The sequence below is a fragment of the Tinamus guttatus genome, unplaced genomic scaffold (genome assembly GCF_059628265.1).
Source record: "Tinamus guttatus ecotype Peru unplaced genomic scaffold, ASM5962826v1 Tinamus_guttatus_pri_ptg000226l, whole genome shotgun sequence".
Taxonomy (NCBI): Eukaryota; Metazoa; Chordata; class Aves; order Tinamiformes; family Tinamidae; genus Tinamus; species Tinamus guttatus.
The window spans coordinates 1,731,150-1,749,548 of NW_028288760.1; the positions used below are offsets into that span (position 1 = coordinate 1,731,150).

At 38.4% G+C, this 18,399-nt stretch overlaps 1 protein-coding gene across 2 annotated transcripts in view; it reads right to left on the reverse strand.

The window, feature by feature from the left end:
• The window catches only part of AK8 (adenylate kinase 8), a 61,315-nt gene that overhangs the window by 32,229 nt on the left and 10,687 nt on the right, over positions 1–18,399 (reverse strand). For both annotated transcript variants that reach the window (XM_088525309.1, XM_088525308.1), the window contains 6 exons: positions 16,551–16,619; positions 11,162–11,243; positions 9,574–9,645; positions 9,040–9,240; positions 7,371–7,502; positions 4,421–4,510 (listed from right to left, as the gene is read on the reverse strand). In XM_088525309.1, coding sequence (XP_088381435.1) covers positions 4,421–4,510; positions 7,371–7,502; positions 9,040–9,240; positions 9,574–9,645; positions 11,162–11,243; positions 16,551–16,619 — 646 coding nt within the window. The remainder of the gene's footprint in view (positions 1–4,420; positions 4,511–7,370; positions 7,503–9,039; positions 9,241–9,573; positions 9,646–11,161; positions 11,244–16,550; positions 16,620–18,399) is intronic.

Below are 18,399 nucleotides of genomic sequence, written 5' to 3' on the forward strand. Positions count from 1 at the left end.
GTAAATTATTTAGAGAGCCATGCGCTGTCTTCAGCTAGTACAAACACACTGCATGCAAAGACTTGCTGAAAACCAACGGAGCTCCCAAAGGGTCTCTCTGCAATGTTCAGACAGCTTGCAGCTCGCCAGTACAGCGCTCTTAAAAACAAGAAATAACACTAAGCTTACCTCCTCAGATGGAAAGATTTACCCAGCCTTTCAACTCTGAAACTCTCGGCAAGTTTTTAACAAAGAGGAAGCTACTCTATTGTCAAACCTTTACTTCACACTTAGTGATGAGAATATTAATTTGATGTCAAAAATAAAATAAAATAAAAAACACACAAGTGCTGCAGTGAGGCTGTGATCACAATCGCCAAGGGAGCCTAACTTTCAGAGGCTGCACCAACAAGCACCCCTTTAAAACTGTTTCCATTTAAAATAAGGGGGATATCTACATTTGTTTGGTAATAGTTTTTAGGAGAAAATAGAAAAAATTAGGGAATTCCAGATTTTACCGCCCACATGCAGAATGCCACTGGGGACAGCTTCAGACATTACTACTTTAAAAAAAAATAAAAATAAAAAAATAAAAACAGAAAAAGGAAGGGGGAAAAAACAACATGGATTGTGTGTGCTCAGCTCTAACCGGCTGCGAACAGTGGGATGTTACCTCTCTTCTGTGAATCAGCTCTCTCTACCACCTGAATCTTCATTTTGGTGAAGAAAACCATTACCCAAACTAATAGCACCTCTCCCCACTGAAAAGCGGAATCTTCCTGTTTGGGTAACACAACACACACACACACACACACAGACACTTCCATGGTGGTTTTCTGTCCTTTCATTTTTCCTGGCTCCATTTACTCCAGCTTTGCAAAAAGGTGTATTAATTAGTATTAATCGCTTCATGCTACTTCACCATGAAGACCTGTGGAGTTCAACGCAATGACCTGCAGATTTCACGTGGCTGATAATGTGTCCTATTCTTATGATGACCCTAGGGCTAAAACGACCCCAGGGCCAAAATGCTGCCACTTGTATTTTCATTAATAAAATGGAAACATCTCATGGGGCAAATGGCAGGGACTTAAAAACAAATAAACAAAGAAAAAATGCTTCTTGCAGTTTGTATTCTCCTGTGGTATCAAATTCTAATGGACATCTTACAACCGGCGATGATAGATACTGCAGATGCAGCATTAAATTAACATGGCCCGTGATCTCAGTGGCAGGGCCCGGGATGCAGCCCAGTGCTCCTCAGAATCCCCTGGATCCAGGGACACAAACTTGACAGAAAGGTTCTCGTCAAGCCGATGGGTCTGAGGCTGGGCTGCCCACAGCTGCATCACTTATCCACACCCTGAAATACTGGGAAGGGAGGACCAGTCTGGAGAACAGCCTCTTAACAGCATTTCAGAAGGAATCCAATTGAATGGATCGATTTGCATCAGGTCTCTCGGGGCCTGGAGGGTTTTTGGCCACTGAACCAGCTTCTTGCTTGAAATAAGGGTCCTTTTAGGCTGCCCTTGCAAACAGAACATGATAAATCTGTCCATGGCATGGACACTACTGAGCAAGAGGCAGAATGAGAATAGAAATCAGCAGAATTTAACATGGTAAACCACCACCAAACTTCATTTTTTTTTGCTCAAAGTAAGCTCAGCAAAAACTGCCCTGAATTTAGTGGAAACCACACAGCATCCTCAAGGAAAAGCCATTTCATTGCCCAAAGACGACCTCTGCATTCTCAGTGCTCACAGAAAGCAGTCAGGAGGTTGAATTTTTCACTGAAAATATATTTTAAATATATGTATATATATTTAAATATACCAACTGTAGAATAGGATGGCCTCGGAATTTAAAAATTAATGGGCTCAAGGCCATCTACATTGCTTTCATTAAGCAAAATGAATCACCCTTACTCAAAATGGAGGAGTTTGATAGAGCAAGTGCCAGGATCTTCAGGAGACGGGGATCACTAGAAAATGGGAATGCTCTGAGTTTCCTTCTGTGGTGAATAACAGAACTGGCTGGGCTCTTCTTGAGATGTAGTCTATATAAAGAAGCCATACAGGAAAAAACAACAATAAAAAAAAAAAAAAAGAAAAACCCCAAAGATTGTTTGTGAATCCTAAAATCTAGAAATCCGAGTAAGTCAACCAGAACTAAAACAGATAGGGGACAGCTGCAATAACTCAATAAAAAATTATCTCTGACTAAGCTCGTTTTTCTGCCTTTTTATGACACCACAACATATCATGTTGGCATATCCTAAGTGACTCTAACTATATGCAATCAGCTGTGCCAACAGGAAGGGAAACCATACTGAGATCAGTCCCCAGGGCAATCCTTTTAAGAATATATGAGGCATCCCTCAAGCTTTTGTGACACTAGGTTGATTTTGACTGCTGATAATTTGATTAATGTTTCTCATGGTCTGTCCTTGGTCCTGGCATACTGCACTGTGATGATACCACCCGCACGACTCCTTGCCCAGAGGAAGGACTGAGCCTGCTTGGTACATAACTAGAAATGCATGAAACTAGAAATGATGAAACTTTCATCAAGTCGTAACTGCTTTTCCAGTTATAAACATTGTAACCGGCTAAATTAGCTCCATTCAAATATGATTTTCTTGAGACTGGATGCAGTCAATAATAATGCAAGAATCTCTTAATATAATCTGTAATAATGCAATCTCTGCTTTAATCTTATTGTGATTGTACCAAGACAACAAAACTCTTTGCCCATCTTTCCTCCTCACTACACTACATTCTTTCATTTTCTCCAAGGCTTTTTGCGAGGGCAGTAATGAATTCTTGTTAGTGTTTACTAATGTAAATTCATTCTTTGTTATCCCTGGGAGAGGGGGATTAGCAAAATGACAGAACTTATTATTTCTAGTATTGCTATATAATATTTATTTTTATTCAGCCCTTAATTTTGTAGCATGTCCCACCAAATAAAATATATGTGCATATAAACAAAAACCAAGCAAAATTTTTTAGCACAATACACAGAAATATAGTTATGACTCCCATTAATGTTCAGATGCACTGTACAGCTTTATTCTTGCATGTTACATTAAAAAAAAGCCATCTAAATTTGAAATAATTTCTAATTTGGGGAAGGCATTACTTCTCCAATTCCATTTTCCTGAAGTGAAAATAGCTCCTTTGGACTGGGGATAAGTATATTTTTAGGACTGGATAAACATTACAGTCTGTGAAATTATTTCACCCTACTGGGAACACTTCCAGTACCTCCTGTAAGGAACCTTAATAGCTAAAGTGAAATTTGTAAAATACACACAGAGCACATGAGCTCTTAAAGGACATATCTTTGAAAATGTAGATCATCCAAACCCCCATCTCAGCCATAACTGCAGTCAAGAGAGGGAGGTGTTTACAGTGTCTGTTCTCTGCTACATTCAGGTCAAGCAGACTACGCATATTCCAAAGTTATTCCCATATATAAAAGCCTGGCATATATTGTGACTAATATACGCTCAGATCTCTTGCCTTTACCTACGTAGGCACTGTTGCTGCCAGAATCTCTAAATTAAATCTTCCTGGAGGCCTCTCCTAAAAACAGCAGCCAGAAGCTAGGAACCCATGAGCGAATGGAACCTATAGGTGCTCAGGTCCAGCCCCTCGTTGTTCTCTGTGCTCTCGTCCAGGCTGGACAGAGCCACAAAATAAACATTACTCCACCCTGCTGAAAGGCAACCTATCCTGCAGAACTACATATATATATATATATATTTCTATTTAATATGTACCACATATAGAGAGTCATCCTTGTTCAAGACAAATAACAAACACGTAAGTTTAAATTGTTGCCCTGAGGAGCTTACAGTATTTATGATTCATCTGAAATCACTGGAGAGGCTTCCAAAAGCAACGTGTGCTTAGGTATTCTCTGTGGTAGTCCCCTCCAACCACCAAAAATGCTGATGGAAACAAAATATTCAGAAAGTTTGTTTGTAAGTCAAAAAGCTTATGTGAAAATTGATTAATCTCTGGTACATTTTATAAGATAAAATGTACATATAAAGGCAGTCAGTCTTTATTATAGTCTACTTGAAACTAAAATCAAAATGAAGGATGGTATTATGCTTTAAAAACAGTTTAAACATTTTTTAAGTGCACATATATATATATTAGAATTCTGATTTTTGATATAGAGATGAAAAAGCTTGGAATTCAGACTTTGGGATGTGTGGAAAAAAAAAAAACTATTTCATTTAACAGTGAGCTCTTCGTTATGAAGAAATCAGAGAGCTAAAAACATCTAACTTACATCTAATGAAATGGAATTAATCAGCTTTCTGACTACTGTAACTTGATTAGACTCTGACCAAGAAAATTTCACTCACAATGTATTTTTCTCCCACAACTCTAAAAATCCAGTGCAATGAAACACCAACATGCCCTACCTGGGCGGTCATTGTCAAAATAAGTCTTAACGAGTTCTCCAAGTTTTGTCTTCTCTGCAACAGCTTCCTTTAGCAGTTGCCCACAGCAAACTAAGAGGAAGGAAGAACAAAAAGATACAAGGTTAAATTTTAAAAAGGCAGCAAGAAAGAAAAGAAAAAAAACCCCACACAACAGAAGCTGCATACTGAAATAAGGTCACTGAATAAAATAAAAGTTGTAGGTTTTTGGGTTTGTTGATGCGATTTTTTTTTGGCCAAGCAGAGCAAAAAGCAGAGAGACTGAGCAGGGGAGAATACTGAATAAAAAAGAATACATTTGGCAAAGAACATATTAAAAACAGAGAGAGAAAGAGGCTAATCAAATATGTTACTGAAATAATAACTCAAGGGACTGCTAGTGGTTTTCACTTTTTATAAACTTTTAATTACTGAATACAGTTACACCTGCTGAACAGCAGCTGAACTGCACTGTTGGAGGTGCAGGATAATACGTGGTTCAAGGAAGTGACTCCCTGGATCATTTAATGATCATGTAAGAATTATATTTAAAAAACTGTGCTAATGCAATATTATCATTGACTTCAAATACATAGAACATCAGGATATCTAGATTTAAAGTTCCAGACAGGACAATTATGCATCAACTAATGCTATTTTGGTACTGTATAGCACTGTTTGAATACACGAACTTATTAAATCTTACTGGCCATATGAGTTAGATACAATAGTATTCATCCTCATTTTACAAATAACGAATTAAGGTGTGAAGGGGTCACGTAGCATCACAAGAGGCACCAAGAGTTTGCACAACATCACAAAGTCCTAATTCCAACTCGATTTTGCTTAATTTTTGGTAACTATAACACTGTATATTATTGCATGGCATTTCAATTAATAATCATAAATTCATTTCACCCTTTCTGAAATAATCTGTTTTATCACATTGTCCAGCACGCAGACTAAGAATAAACTACTGGAACATTTCTTGACAAAGCTGACCAAGTTTAGTACTGAAGTGACAGGGAATGAACACAAATATTAATGGTCACTATTTGCCCCACAGAGGCAAATTCACCTTCCCAGAAAACAGTCTAAATATGTAGCAGAAATTGTGTATAGACCCCAACTTAGGACAACAAACATGTATATGGCTTAAATTCAATCCAATTTGTGAAAATATTTAAATGTAGGATTAAACTTTTAAGCTGTTTCACTCCCAAAGGCCTAACCAGAAATTAAGCATATGCTGAAGTACTCTTCTAAAAAGGATGGCCTTCCAGCTCTGTTTTAAATATTAATTCCTGTAATAATTGGTTTAGAGTAATATTTACAATGAAATTCACCGTATGGATGAAGTAGTGGTAACGGAATTTAGTAAGGAGAGCAGCAGCTGTTTTATATAATAGTTGCTTAAAGAAAATAAAATGCAAATTTTGACCTAGATGAAAACACTACATCAAACTTAGCTTTAGAAAAATAGTTCAGGAAAGGTATTCAGAAACACAAGAGAAAAGTAATCTTTAACACGGCTAACAGTTTTCTTTAACACGTTAAAGCAGACACATTTCATTTTTAATTATGCCAATTATATAATACTTAAAAATACAGCTTTGAAAAAAATCTCTAAAAATCTTTAATTTTTAATGTGATGATAAAATACTGCAATATTAAAACATCTGATATCATAAAAGTTCTATCAGTTTTATTTGTAGTTTTCAGTATTTTAATATAGATTAAAATCATATAAATTTATCCTTTTCAAGTATACTGAATATTTTAGTCATTCAGTATTTTTGAAGCATATGAATAATGATAAACACTTAAGAACACAAAAATACGAAACCTAGACTCCTGAATGATAGATAGACAACCAGTTTCAGAATTGTTTCCATGCCTTTAGTGGCACTACCAAAACTAAATACGTAACCATTAAGCAGCAATGATTGTATGGAAAGTATATACCCCTTTTTGAAGGTTTGAAGTTTGAAATTAAAAATTATTTCTTTTCTGAGCACCTCTACTAAAGAGGTGACTGGAAACAATACAGCTTGCAACTTTAAGTTACTATTCACTTGGAAAGCCAAATCCAAGTTCAGTGAATTCTTTGGCTTGACTTCCCCGGGAGCTCAGGGAGAACACAGAAGGACGGGCTACACACTATGGACAGAATTAGTTCCATTAATTAAACAAGTCTCCCATCACATAAAGAGTACTATCTATTTAATTCTTATTTTTCTCATTTGATATGCAGTGGAGGAATGCTGATTTACTTAACAAAGAGGACATTGCTAATCATCAAATTTTACAGAAACCAGACATTTACTTAAAATAATTCATGGCTACTCCAATATTAGAAGGAATTACAGAACACAAACACAAACTGCACTGATCCTAGCAGCCTCCTGGGTGTTAATATTATAGCACTTTAACATCAGCACGTACCAACATGATCAAGCCTCATCCAGCATTTTCTGGGCCTCCCTTATGAAAAAAATTAGAATGTACATTTTGATAATTGTGTCCTTTTCCAGTGTGTTGCCTTTGAAGCATGGAATCCAAGAGGCTTCCTCATAGTTCACAGCAAATTCTCTCTTAAAAGTGCCTCAATTTTGGCAAGACAGATGAAGCTCCGAAGACATTATTTGTGATCCACTGATACAATGAAGAATTCAGAGCACAACAAGAATGTAACACATGAAAAACTACTGATCTACAGAGTATAAAAGATGAGGACTAAAAAAATGTTAAAGCTGGTTTGTCACCGAATATATGTTTTATTGGTTTATATTTCTTCATTGAAATACTTTTCAGACCCCTCAAAAATTTGACATCCACAGTGATGGCCTAACAGAGAAATTTTACGTGCAAGAAAGAAAGACAGCAAAAGATAAATGATCAAAAAGAAAGAAAAGGGGGAATTGAGCAAAGTGCATATTTACTGAGAACTTACTGTTGACAATGCTGTATTTCTGAGCTATTAGAGCTGCCTGCAGGCGCTTCCCACTGCCTGGGGGTCCACAAAAGAGAATCCGTGGTGTGAAGGGGGCAGCCGATCGGTGCCGGGTTTGGACATAGGTGAGAGCTAGAATGTGGCAGGAAGACAGGAAATGCAGTTTATAACAGATTGCCCTTTTTTAAGGGGAAAAAAGATACACATTGATTAACTTCTCTTTCTTTAAAGGTTGTTCTTAAGATTATAATTTATTTTACCACTGAAGTATCTTGAGACTCCAACCAAAATCAGGACTCTGAACGCTGCCTGAGGAGCTTGGAGAACCTAACACGCTCTGGGATCCTGCACAGCTCAGTCCAGCCCCACAAGCTGTGCTGGGATACTACACATACAATGGACTCTCAGGTCCCTTATCCTAGCACCAATCAGTAATCCCATTAAAATCTGAGAGATTTCAAACATTATATCTGTATCAAACAATCCATTACCATGTTAATATAGATGCTCTCTCTTAATTGTTTTTAATCTCTTATCTATAGCAGCAAAAACGCGTTAAAAAATGGAAATCACAACAGTATAGTCTGCTGGCTGCATAACTTCTCCAAAAACAAGTATCAGCTAACCAAGGAGTGCTCTAGTTATTCTGAATATTTTCCATAACCCAGTGTATTGAAAAGCACAAACATTACAGGCAAAGCACCCTGCTTACAAATGATGCTTAATTTGCAGTAAATAACCAAGTTAATTAGGAGTAATGATCCCCTAGACAGTCTCCACATCTAATTATTCTTAAAAAAAAAAAAAAAAAAAAAAAAGAAAAAGCTGGCTGCTTGATGCACTGCAGAAAAAAGATCTAGAGAGGATTTTTTCATTCCAATTTTCAATTTATCTCACTACATTATTAATTAATAATAATTAATATTCAGGCACTCACATTTTTATTTACAATTCAAGGCATGAATTCTTTATGAATGATGATATGAACTTTTAAATTTAATTAAGTAATTTAGAGGTAATTAATGTGTAAATTCAGATTATAAACTTCCTACTTGTTTATCTTAAAAGTGCAGCACTCGTCATTAAAAAAAGACCTTTTTGAGATGCAAAATTACTGAGATAGATCATCCACAGACTGACAGCTACAAAGCATATTATCAATTGGTCTTTCTGGCAGTTTACTTATTTTATTCTTGAAGAACCGACATTAAAAGTCAGACTGCATTAAAGTCAAGCAAAGGCAAACAGGAACTGTTGAAAAGGAAAGCTACCACCACAGAGAGTTTTTAAATGAAATGTTACCTGCTTTGAACTACTCCTACATCTTGTCATCAGACTTGTGGAAGGTACTAGCCATGTGGGGGGATTAAGACTAGAGCCACAGTGTAGCTTTTTAGGAGCATCTCTCACAGAAGTAATGGTGACATTTACTCTACTGACTCAACTATCCCTTGTTAGGACTGTCAGACTAAGACTTATCGCATTTAGTCTAGTCCTGTAAAAGAATTACCAGGAACAGCCCAGACACTGCATTAGAAAGCTCACAGCTCAGCTGGGAGCCCTGAGTCTTGACTAAGCCTATTCTTATGAACCATTTCCAAAGCCTAGGAACTGCCTTTCAGATAAGAGTTTATCAACTATCCAATTTGCCATAAAGCTGTATATTTACCCTGTGATACAACATCCACACAAGGCTGGTCTGCATTGATTGATTTCAGAACTTTTTGGTAGGCTTGGAAGACTCCAGGAAAGCTTCTATGATACTGCAGCAGCTTCCTGGATATCTCTTGTTCAGACGCATCCTCTGGTTTCACCAGGCGCTGCTGCACTCGAGGGTCGCGCGGCCAGTCGAAGGTGGTGTGGAACACCTCTAGAAGGCAGCCACGGATTAGGGACCAAGAGAGTGATTTAACAGGTCTTGTCCAATTTCAAAGCCTTTCTAACGAATATCCTGTTTAAGCCTTACGTTGTGGCACAAGTGATAATCTGTGCAGGCCCGATGCCAAGCTTTACATTTCCGTGTACTTTACAGTCACATAAAATAAAATACTGCTGACATACACCTTCTCCAAACAGTTTATAAACTCCTACTGTTCCTTGGAGAGGTACCATTTAAATGTTAATCCCATTGATATTGTGGTGTTTCTGGAATCAAGGAGCACTCCAGTCTCTGGCAGAGCTCACAAACAAAAGTATACTGCACCTTCTGTGATGGGGTCGAGCCTTTTCCCACTGTTCCGCTCGATGAGTACAGTGTCCGGAGCATAAAGCACAACTAGGCACCAAAAAAGGGAACAGAAAGAGCGTAGCTTTTGTTAGTTACTTGCTTTATTTCCTGTAACTGTTTAGATGAATGCTAGTAGTAAGGACGGATGAAAGTATTTCGACCACATTCATCTCCATTTGTCTCGTTGTATTAATTTCCCATTATTTTACCTGCAAATGCTGGATTTTACTTTTAATCAGAAAGTATATTGAAAGAAAGTATTCATCAATAATAAACAGTTCAGAACTCCGAAGTACTGACCCAGTCATCCATAGGAACTAACAAGCCATAGTTACACTCTGACTGGATGGAGTCCAAGCCAGAAGTCTAGGTTAGAAGCATCTGCAGGTCACTCGGTCTTATTCTCCTCTACCCCACAAGCAATTACTTCTCACCCAGATACTTCTGTAGTGAGACCAGTGAACATTTTTGGTTAACTTCACAGATAAGTGTCCGTGCTGGACTGAAAAGCATCAAAAGATGGAGAATCTATCACTTCCCTGGATTGTTTTTACTCTAATCATCCTCACAGTTAATTCAGTAATTTAATTTCTCTTTTCAATGTATTTGATTACAGGCTTCAGACACAGGTTCTTTTTATGACTTTCTCCACCATATCAAACAGCTCTTTCAGGCACTTTTCTCCCTATTAAGGTACTCATATACTGTAAATTATATCTCTTCTCAATCTTCTTTTTGATTAACTAGACAGACTGCACGTTAAGATTCTCATTCAGGTCTTGGTCGCAGAGATAAAATTGTGAACAAAACTTGACTTCAGATGTTATTAGCTATATGAAAAATACATGCAAGTACTAGACATTAAACATTTTTTCCTAACTCTATTGCAGTGATTCTGAATTCCTCATTAATAGTGGAATATCATCCAAATCAAATCCAAAGTGACAATTCATCAAGTTCACTAACACTTTGGCAAGTTCATGATCCACTTGCAAGCTCTACCTTTATCATTCTATGCTGCATTTTCCACCCAACTGTAATTGTTTCTTATGTTGCACGTAGGTTTTCTAACTATTAATTTGGGACAACTGGCTGTTCTAATTGGTGAAGGCAGCTGTCAAGGTCCTGTCTATCAGCACTTTGCCACTGAAGAAATGTTCCTCAAATTAAGCCACACTCCGTCCATATTCAGGAGACTCAAGCTTAAAAAACAAGATGTTTCTATTTCACTTGGTGGAGAAATAGAAGCAAAATAGAAGCAAAACTGTGGATAGAGGCAAAACTGTGTCTAACTGCTCTGAGACACTTGCTGGTGTGGTCTTGAATTTACAGAACTCTGTGTAAGAAGACAAGGGTTTACATGAAAAAAGACACGATTTAAAGTCTCCCAGGTTAACACAAGTCCTTCAGTGAATCTGAACCATTCTGAAACACCATTTTACTGTCTACTGATTCTGGTGTCTTAGAGATATGTCCTGAAATTATTATTTAGGATGTTTGGGTAAAAATGCTTCTAGGCTTTCAGCTCCTGGACGCAATCACACATTAGCCTTGCACTGCTTACCAACGTGCGTAGGAATGACGCCAGATGACTGCAGCATCCATGCCTGTTCCTGGTTTTCAGGGAAGCCTTCCAAAATCCAACCCTATTGAATAAAACCATGAACCAGTTGTTAATTCTGGAACAGGAAATACACAGGGGGGAAAAAAAAGGATGTTTATGACAGAAAAAAGCAAACAGAAGAGTGATATATCTGTGAACTGGCACTAATAACATTACCACAATGTAAAGAACATTTATGTATTGTAGCAGTGATTTTTTTCCCATATTTTCAACCTTAAACTTCTCTCTTAAATAAAAACAACCCAAAACAATTTCTGTGGTTTTGAAATATTTAAAAGGATACCAGCCTACACTGTGTATAAAAAAAAGAAAAAAAAATAGAGGCTAAACAAATCTAAAGACAGATTTAATGCCAAGAACAGTAAGGAAAATATGCATGCTTTCATTATTTTCTTAAATTATACAGGAAAACTCACAGTAATGGAACCAGCATTCCCAAAGCTAATGAAGCAACAGAGCAAAAGAAAGAAAAAAGAAAAAAGAGCCTTTTGCTCCCTTAAGTCCTTGTTATAGCCAGCTAAGTGTTGGATTGAGCATCTTTAAAAAAACATTTACAGAGCTGTGAAATACCGTAGGAGTGCTGCAGCCTCACTCAGTGTCTGTGTGATGCAGTATTTGAAATCTAATCTGCTTACCACTCCTGAGTCTGAATTTTCTGAACTTTGCCAAATTTTTCTCTTAGTTGCTTAACTACACAGGCCCTTGTCACCATATCCTATACCCCAAAATAGCTTTGTGATACTATAATAAATCTGAAAGGTCATCTTTGTATTAAAAAAAAAGAAGATATTTTAATATTGCATTAGCTAGCAATCATTATCATCTCCCATATAAATTAGAAGCTCTGTCAGTATGGGGTCCAAAGGTTTTAGAAGTATTTCAGGGAAACATATCCCCATGACTTCTGTAAGAGGAAATTGGGACATTCCAATTATACAAGAAAATAGAGTAGACTACTTAAAATTCCTTAATTAGCCTGGTTTCAGGAACATGTCATCTTGGCTGGTATCTGTAGAAAATAAGAGACTCAAGTAACTGCAAGACATTTTTGCCACTCCTGGTGTTTGCTTTATCAAATTAGGATGAACCACTGTCTAAGGTCACACAGGTGCTAAGAAATCAATTTATCCATTGGGACTTGCAGGAGAGAGGCAAGGCTGCACAATATTTTTAGCAGTGTGCTAGGAATTTCGAACTGGTTGTGAATATCTTGTATTTGTACAACATATACATAGATCCTCTTCTAGAGAGAAATGGCTGGAGAGCCCTGAAGCCAACAGATCTATGCCAATTTACACAGACTACAAATCTGGCTCATTTTCTCTACTCCAATGCAATACTTTTGGAAACTAAAAATACAGCCTTTTCCTTCTGGTGTAAATATACTTACAGCTCAGAAGCAAATACTAAGCAACAGGCAGCAAACACAGAAGATGCTCTTTAAACAACACATAGCAAAATTCATGATGCTTATGCACAAATTTCAAAGGTCCTTAGAGGCCATATGCAATTTTAAAGCTAAAAGTTTTTGCAATGTAGGAAATCACAGCTCAATAAATAGCTTCTTGCAACAGATAATTTTTAAACAAATACATAATAAGTAAACACTACAAAAATAGCTAGCATTTTGGATCTTATATCCAACGGACTCCGAGTTCCAAGGTATCAGTCAATCCCTAATTAGAATACATTATCCATCTACTTGACAGTTCAGTGAAATGTCTATTCCAGCACAGAGCTGCAGCTTTGTTCAGAACAGGTTTATTGATATTCTGATGCATTCCCTCTCCATACCCCCAGTGGCTTGGTTCTGTTTTATCACACATCAAAAAGGCCGTATGCTCAGGGCACCCCATGCACAGCTCAGAGCTGGAGGTCTGAACAGCTGCAAGTAGTGTGGTATCACAGGAGGGACAAGCTCCAAGCAGATGTCACTGATATAAAAAAAAATGGAAGGGAAAAAAAAAGAGTAAAAAGGGAGAGCAGCTTGGGAACTAAGCAAGAGGAAGCAAGACACAGCAGAGCAAGACCTGACTTAAAATATGCCTATCATGCTTTATGCAAACACTGCTCTTTTCTGCCCTCCTGCCTGTCATTAAAGTGTAATTAGTAACTTCACATGGTGAGAATTTGTTTCTTTTAGAAGCTATCCATTTTTTTGTTCTTGATAGCAGTAACCTTACAACCACGCATGGATGGCATCTTATCACATCAAGGCTAGAATGAAGGCAAAAAGTCTGAAATTCTACGGCACCTTATTCTGTGGTCACTATTCCCTCTCCTTGAGCTGGAACCTCAGTCCTTTCCCACATCACAACTGCTATAAATACAGTACTCTGCTCTTGCCTTAATGCCAGGTGAAGTGCTCCTTGGAGACCCACGGCACACTGAAAATCAGCAACGGGGAAGTACTTTCAAAGCCATCACTTTCCTCTCCAAATTTAAGGAACCTGGAGGAAAGGAAAACCTCCAGGTCGTTCCCAAACATAAATCTCTTTCCTTTGCAGGCGTGCTCTCAGCTGTAACACCAAATCTGTGTTCTGTCAACTTTCCACCTCAATAATAATGACTTGGATATTCAGTTCTCTCTTGTTATTTGACCTGCACAGCTGCAGGATTTGTTACAAAATCCAAAATTGACTCTGCCTTAGACTAATGCAGCTATATTGATGAAACTGCTGTCCTTGTAAGAGGCACGGAGACAACATGATGATCTCTGTACAAACCTCAAAGCAACCAATAGCCACTGCATTCTTGTCCCTCCTGTTGAATGGCAGCCTGCCTCTGAATTGTTTAGTATCAGTCAGAAGTAAATCTGCCCTTGAGTTCATATGACTCACTGGCCTAGGCTTAATTTCCAAATCTCTCCAAAATGTGAATAAGGTTGCTCAGCTGTAGCTGTCCCCCTCATCTAGCAAACTCCCCACTGGCTTTCCCTAGTTCTACAAATTCCCTCCACAACTGCAGCAGCACCAACAGGCAAATCAAGAGTCTTCCTATGAGCTGCCCAAGTCCCAGGTTCTAACACAACGCTCGCACGACGTTCCCTGCGGATGCTGGAAGCCCTACCCGTGTGATCCTGCCGGCCTAACCACATTTGTATTGGAGGAACACACAGCACTGTCTCAGAAGAGCTGTTGATCAATAAAAATGCTCTCCTTGGAGGATGCCAGTGACATCCATAAACCTGTGACTGTCAAAACAATGGCACAAAAATTCTGCATTCCTACTGTCAGTGGGATGAAAGCTGTGCAATTAATGCCAAGCCAATGACACCACAAGGAGAAATAAAACAAACAGCTTGTGGTCCTATGGTCCAACAGACTGTTCCTAATCTCTTTACATTTTCAGTTAAAAATGCTGACTCATGATTTGAGTGAGATGGCATAAATTTGGGCACTGAAGTACAAAATCTGCAGGACTGAATTCATTAACACTCATAGTAGAATGCTGCAATTAAAATGCATAGATCCTCTTCAAGTGGAGACGATGCACAATTTGGGGTCATTTGAGTGGCCCTGAATTCCTGTCTACTAATAAAAGGACTTTCAATCAACTATCACAACTTTGGGCAAGCCAATAATGCATCTTTCCTAAAAAGAAGCTGCAATCCTTTCTACACTAATAATGCACACTCCAATCCTGCTCAGTATCGGGGCAGTTTTCTAAAGGAAGCTTTTATTTCCCCTGCTGTTCTGTAACATGCACTGGTTCAGTGCTGCCGGTGGTAATGGTAGGAACATAAAATGCAGGCAGCTGTTGTCATTTAAACTATCTTGTCACTTTATTTGGAGTTTATAGGACTTAAAAACACAGACACTGAGAGATCCTTCACTCACTGCTATAAGGAGAGCAAGAACAATGCCAGCAATAGAATAAATAGGGCAAAAAAAAAAAAAAAAGCATTGGGGGATGTAGCCTTTGGAGACTGGCAGATTTTGCCCACTGGTGGTTACTAAAACTTTAACAGTATCACAAAGAACACTGGAGAAAATAAATAGCTGCTGAAAACACATCTGCTTTTAAGCACAGGAAGCGACTTACATGAGCACCTTAGAAAGATCTTATAGCTACTATTATAAAAGCCCTAAAATGAAGAGTTATTCAGCCACTTTCTAGATCATTGCAAGCGCTACCACCAAAACAACTCTCCTCCTGATAGCCCCACAGGACAAAATCCCCCCCAAAACTACCACTTGAAAGAGCTCACTTGAGAAAATATTTAATCAAAACTATTAACAACACCAGTCAAAAGTCCAGGAGTTAGCAGTTCCACTCTTGGGTCACCATCTTTCTTGCTTATTTTCATTTCTATGCATTTAAATATATTTTGAACGCTCTGACTGGAGAAGTTTACTGCTTACATGACCATATTGCAACGCAGCCTTTTATGACCCGGCAAGTGAACATGTTTAGCTGAGCAGGTGGATCTAAAAACAGGCATTATTTAACTGAAAAGGTTCTTCAGTTCTTCATGAATGTAACGTCTTATTTAGACTATGCATTTTTTCCCTCCCACAAAGTCCTTCAACTAATGTACAATCTATATCTTGGCACTGTTTAGGCAAACATTTTTATCCACTAGATTAAGTCTCTTGCAAATAATCCATTATTATGGGCTGATTAGGGACTCAATAAACCATAACAACATTTGAGGTTTAAAGAAAACACATAAAAGATTTTGCTTTCCATGAGTCCAGATATTCAAGCAACATTAATCTATTTAAGTTCTCTTTTAGTTCTATTTGAAAAGTCTCTACTTACATTAAGTCTAAGTACAATGAAAAAAATAACAACATGGATCCATGGATGCAGCAGTCAAAACTATTCTCAGCTGTCTATTTTTGTAAGCTAGCAGTGAGGATATTAATTATTACCTAGAAGAGAATATATTTAAATGCCCAACACAGGAAAAAAAAAAGACACAATGAGAAAGAGAGAAAATTGAAATGAATAACGTTAGACTTTTTCTCCTTTCATCAGGAAGAATTAAAAACTTAACTCAAGCTATTGATTTTTAGATATTTTCTGTTTATCTGCTTTGTCCACTATAACTCTGCCAGTTGCCCCAGGCAATCAACAAAGCTATGCTTGTTCAGCCTTTGATCATCTCAGTGCTATAAGATTAGCATATGCATACTCTCAGCCTCCCCTTTATCCTGTTAATAAAGCTCCAAAGTCCCTCTGCTGATGTTCAAGAAAGCAATTCGCTCCAGAGCCCCCAAAGATTTGCCCCCATTCCCTCCTCTGCTCAGGACTCGGAATGCTAACTACGATGCACGAGTTGTGTAAGTGCTTATCCAGAGGCCCTCGGAGGAGCAATTCTTACTTGTTTGATGCAGTCCACGTTTGACAGACGTTCCTGGATCAGATTGGCCCAAAGCGCGTTGGGGATTTTCTAAAGAAAGAACAAAAAAAAATAAGGCTGAATATTCACAGTAAAGTTCAAAAGGAATTTTATTAGGCAGGCATATTCCGGTTAAAGGTGAACTGAGATGTCTCCTTAAAATAAATAAATAAATTGAACCGTACAAGGCCTTAAGTCATGAGCACAATGTATCTGAGAGTTAGTAAGGGCACAAAAATCAATGTTAAGGATAAGCTAAACAAATTTCTACTTGCTAAAGCCCACATCCGACCTTACTGCACACTAACATGGAAACAGTGCCAGACTTTGCATACCAGCTACCACCCTGGAACTCAGACTTGCAAAGGGATCCATAAGAACATCCCATCCTCCAGCAATCCCTTTCACCAGAGCAAGTATCCAATCCTATGGATCCTATTCCTATGCCAACACATACAGCATTAGTAATATTAAAAGATACCATATGAGATGAGCAGAATCCCAAACACATAAACACCAAAAGTCTGATATTCAGGTTTGCTTTATAGTTTATCTCTTCCTTCAGCCAGAAAGTTAATTTAAAATTAAAGTTAACATTAAGGTTATTTTATTTTTCTAAGCAAGGCAGAACTTGGTTAGATGAGCTCCGTGTTAGCCAGTTTGCCTGGCTGAAGTCCAAACCTTGCCCATGCCGGTCAGAGAAGCCATTAATCACTTGTCTATATCAAACCGCCTCGTCTCATTTGTTTTGCCACTATTGTCAAAATGGGGACTCAGAAAGTCCTGCGCAGATGGATTCTCTGCATTCTGTGTTGCAAAGTTGTCTTTCAACTCATACAAAGAACTTCAGACGACGCAAACAGCTACACGCATCACGGGTTTGCGTTCACCTCTTATTCTAGCCACTCTGAGGGATACAATCCTAAGAGAGTGTTTCTTTAGATTTGCATTACACTAAAAGATGTAATTCGACATAATCAAAATGTGGCTGTGTGGAAAACTTCATAATCACCATCCTCATCAGCTCATGAAAATTTCACTAGGAGTGGCAGAAACTATTGCACAAGTCACCTTGAAGTAGACTGGAAAAAGGACGTGAGAACATGCAGCAGAGAAGAGTCCTCCGCTGGCTGCGGGACGGAGAAGGCGGTCAGGGTCAGGGGGTGGTTTTGTTTTCTTTCTCCCTACTGTCCCCCGTTCTCGGTGCCTTTCTTCCTCTCAGCCATTCATAAGGCGACATTCAAGAAAGTAACACAGAAAAAGGAGAAAAAAGGCTGTTTCTGGAAAGTCTGCAGGTCTCCTCGGGAGGTGTGTCAAAGCCTCCCGCAGCCCCTCGCCGCTGGAGCCTGGCTGGAGGCTTTGAGGCTGTCACCTTCCAAAGGTGCATCCCGCTGCTCCCAGGAACAGCGCGTGTCTTCCTCGCCTCTTTGATGTGTCATGTCAGGAGAGGCGAGCGACTGCCGGGGGTCCACTCTGCTAAGCTGTGCCAAACCAATTTAAACCAAAATTACACTAACTTCTTTTAGTGCAGTGATATTCTAAGTCCTCTCTTTTGAGCGGGGTTTATTGCACAAAAACAATCAAGGGACACAAGCAGATATTTTGGTGTGTTAGTTCCCTCTGCTCTCTGTGGTTCAATTCCAACTCTTTTATGCTCAGTTTTCCTTCTATTGAACAGTGGCCTAAAAAATCACTTTCAATAGACTAGACAAACTATGCCCTATTAATCACCTAGCAATCATTACCTCTGACACATCCATCACCATACAGCACATTCATACCTTCCCCTCTCAAATACACAAGTATTTCACAAGCCCAATGGATAGGACAT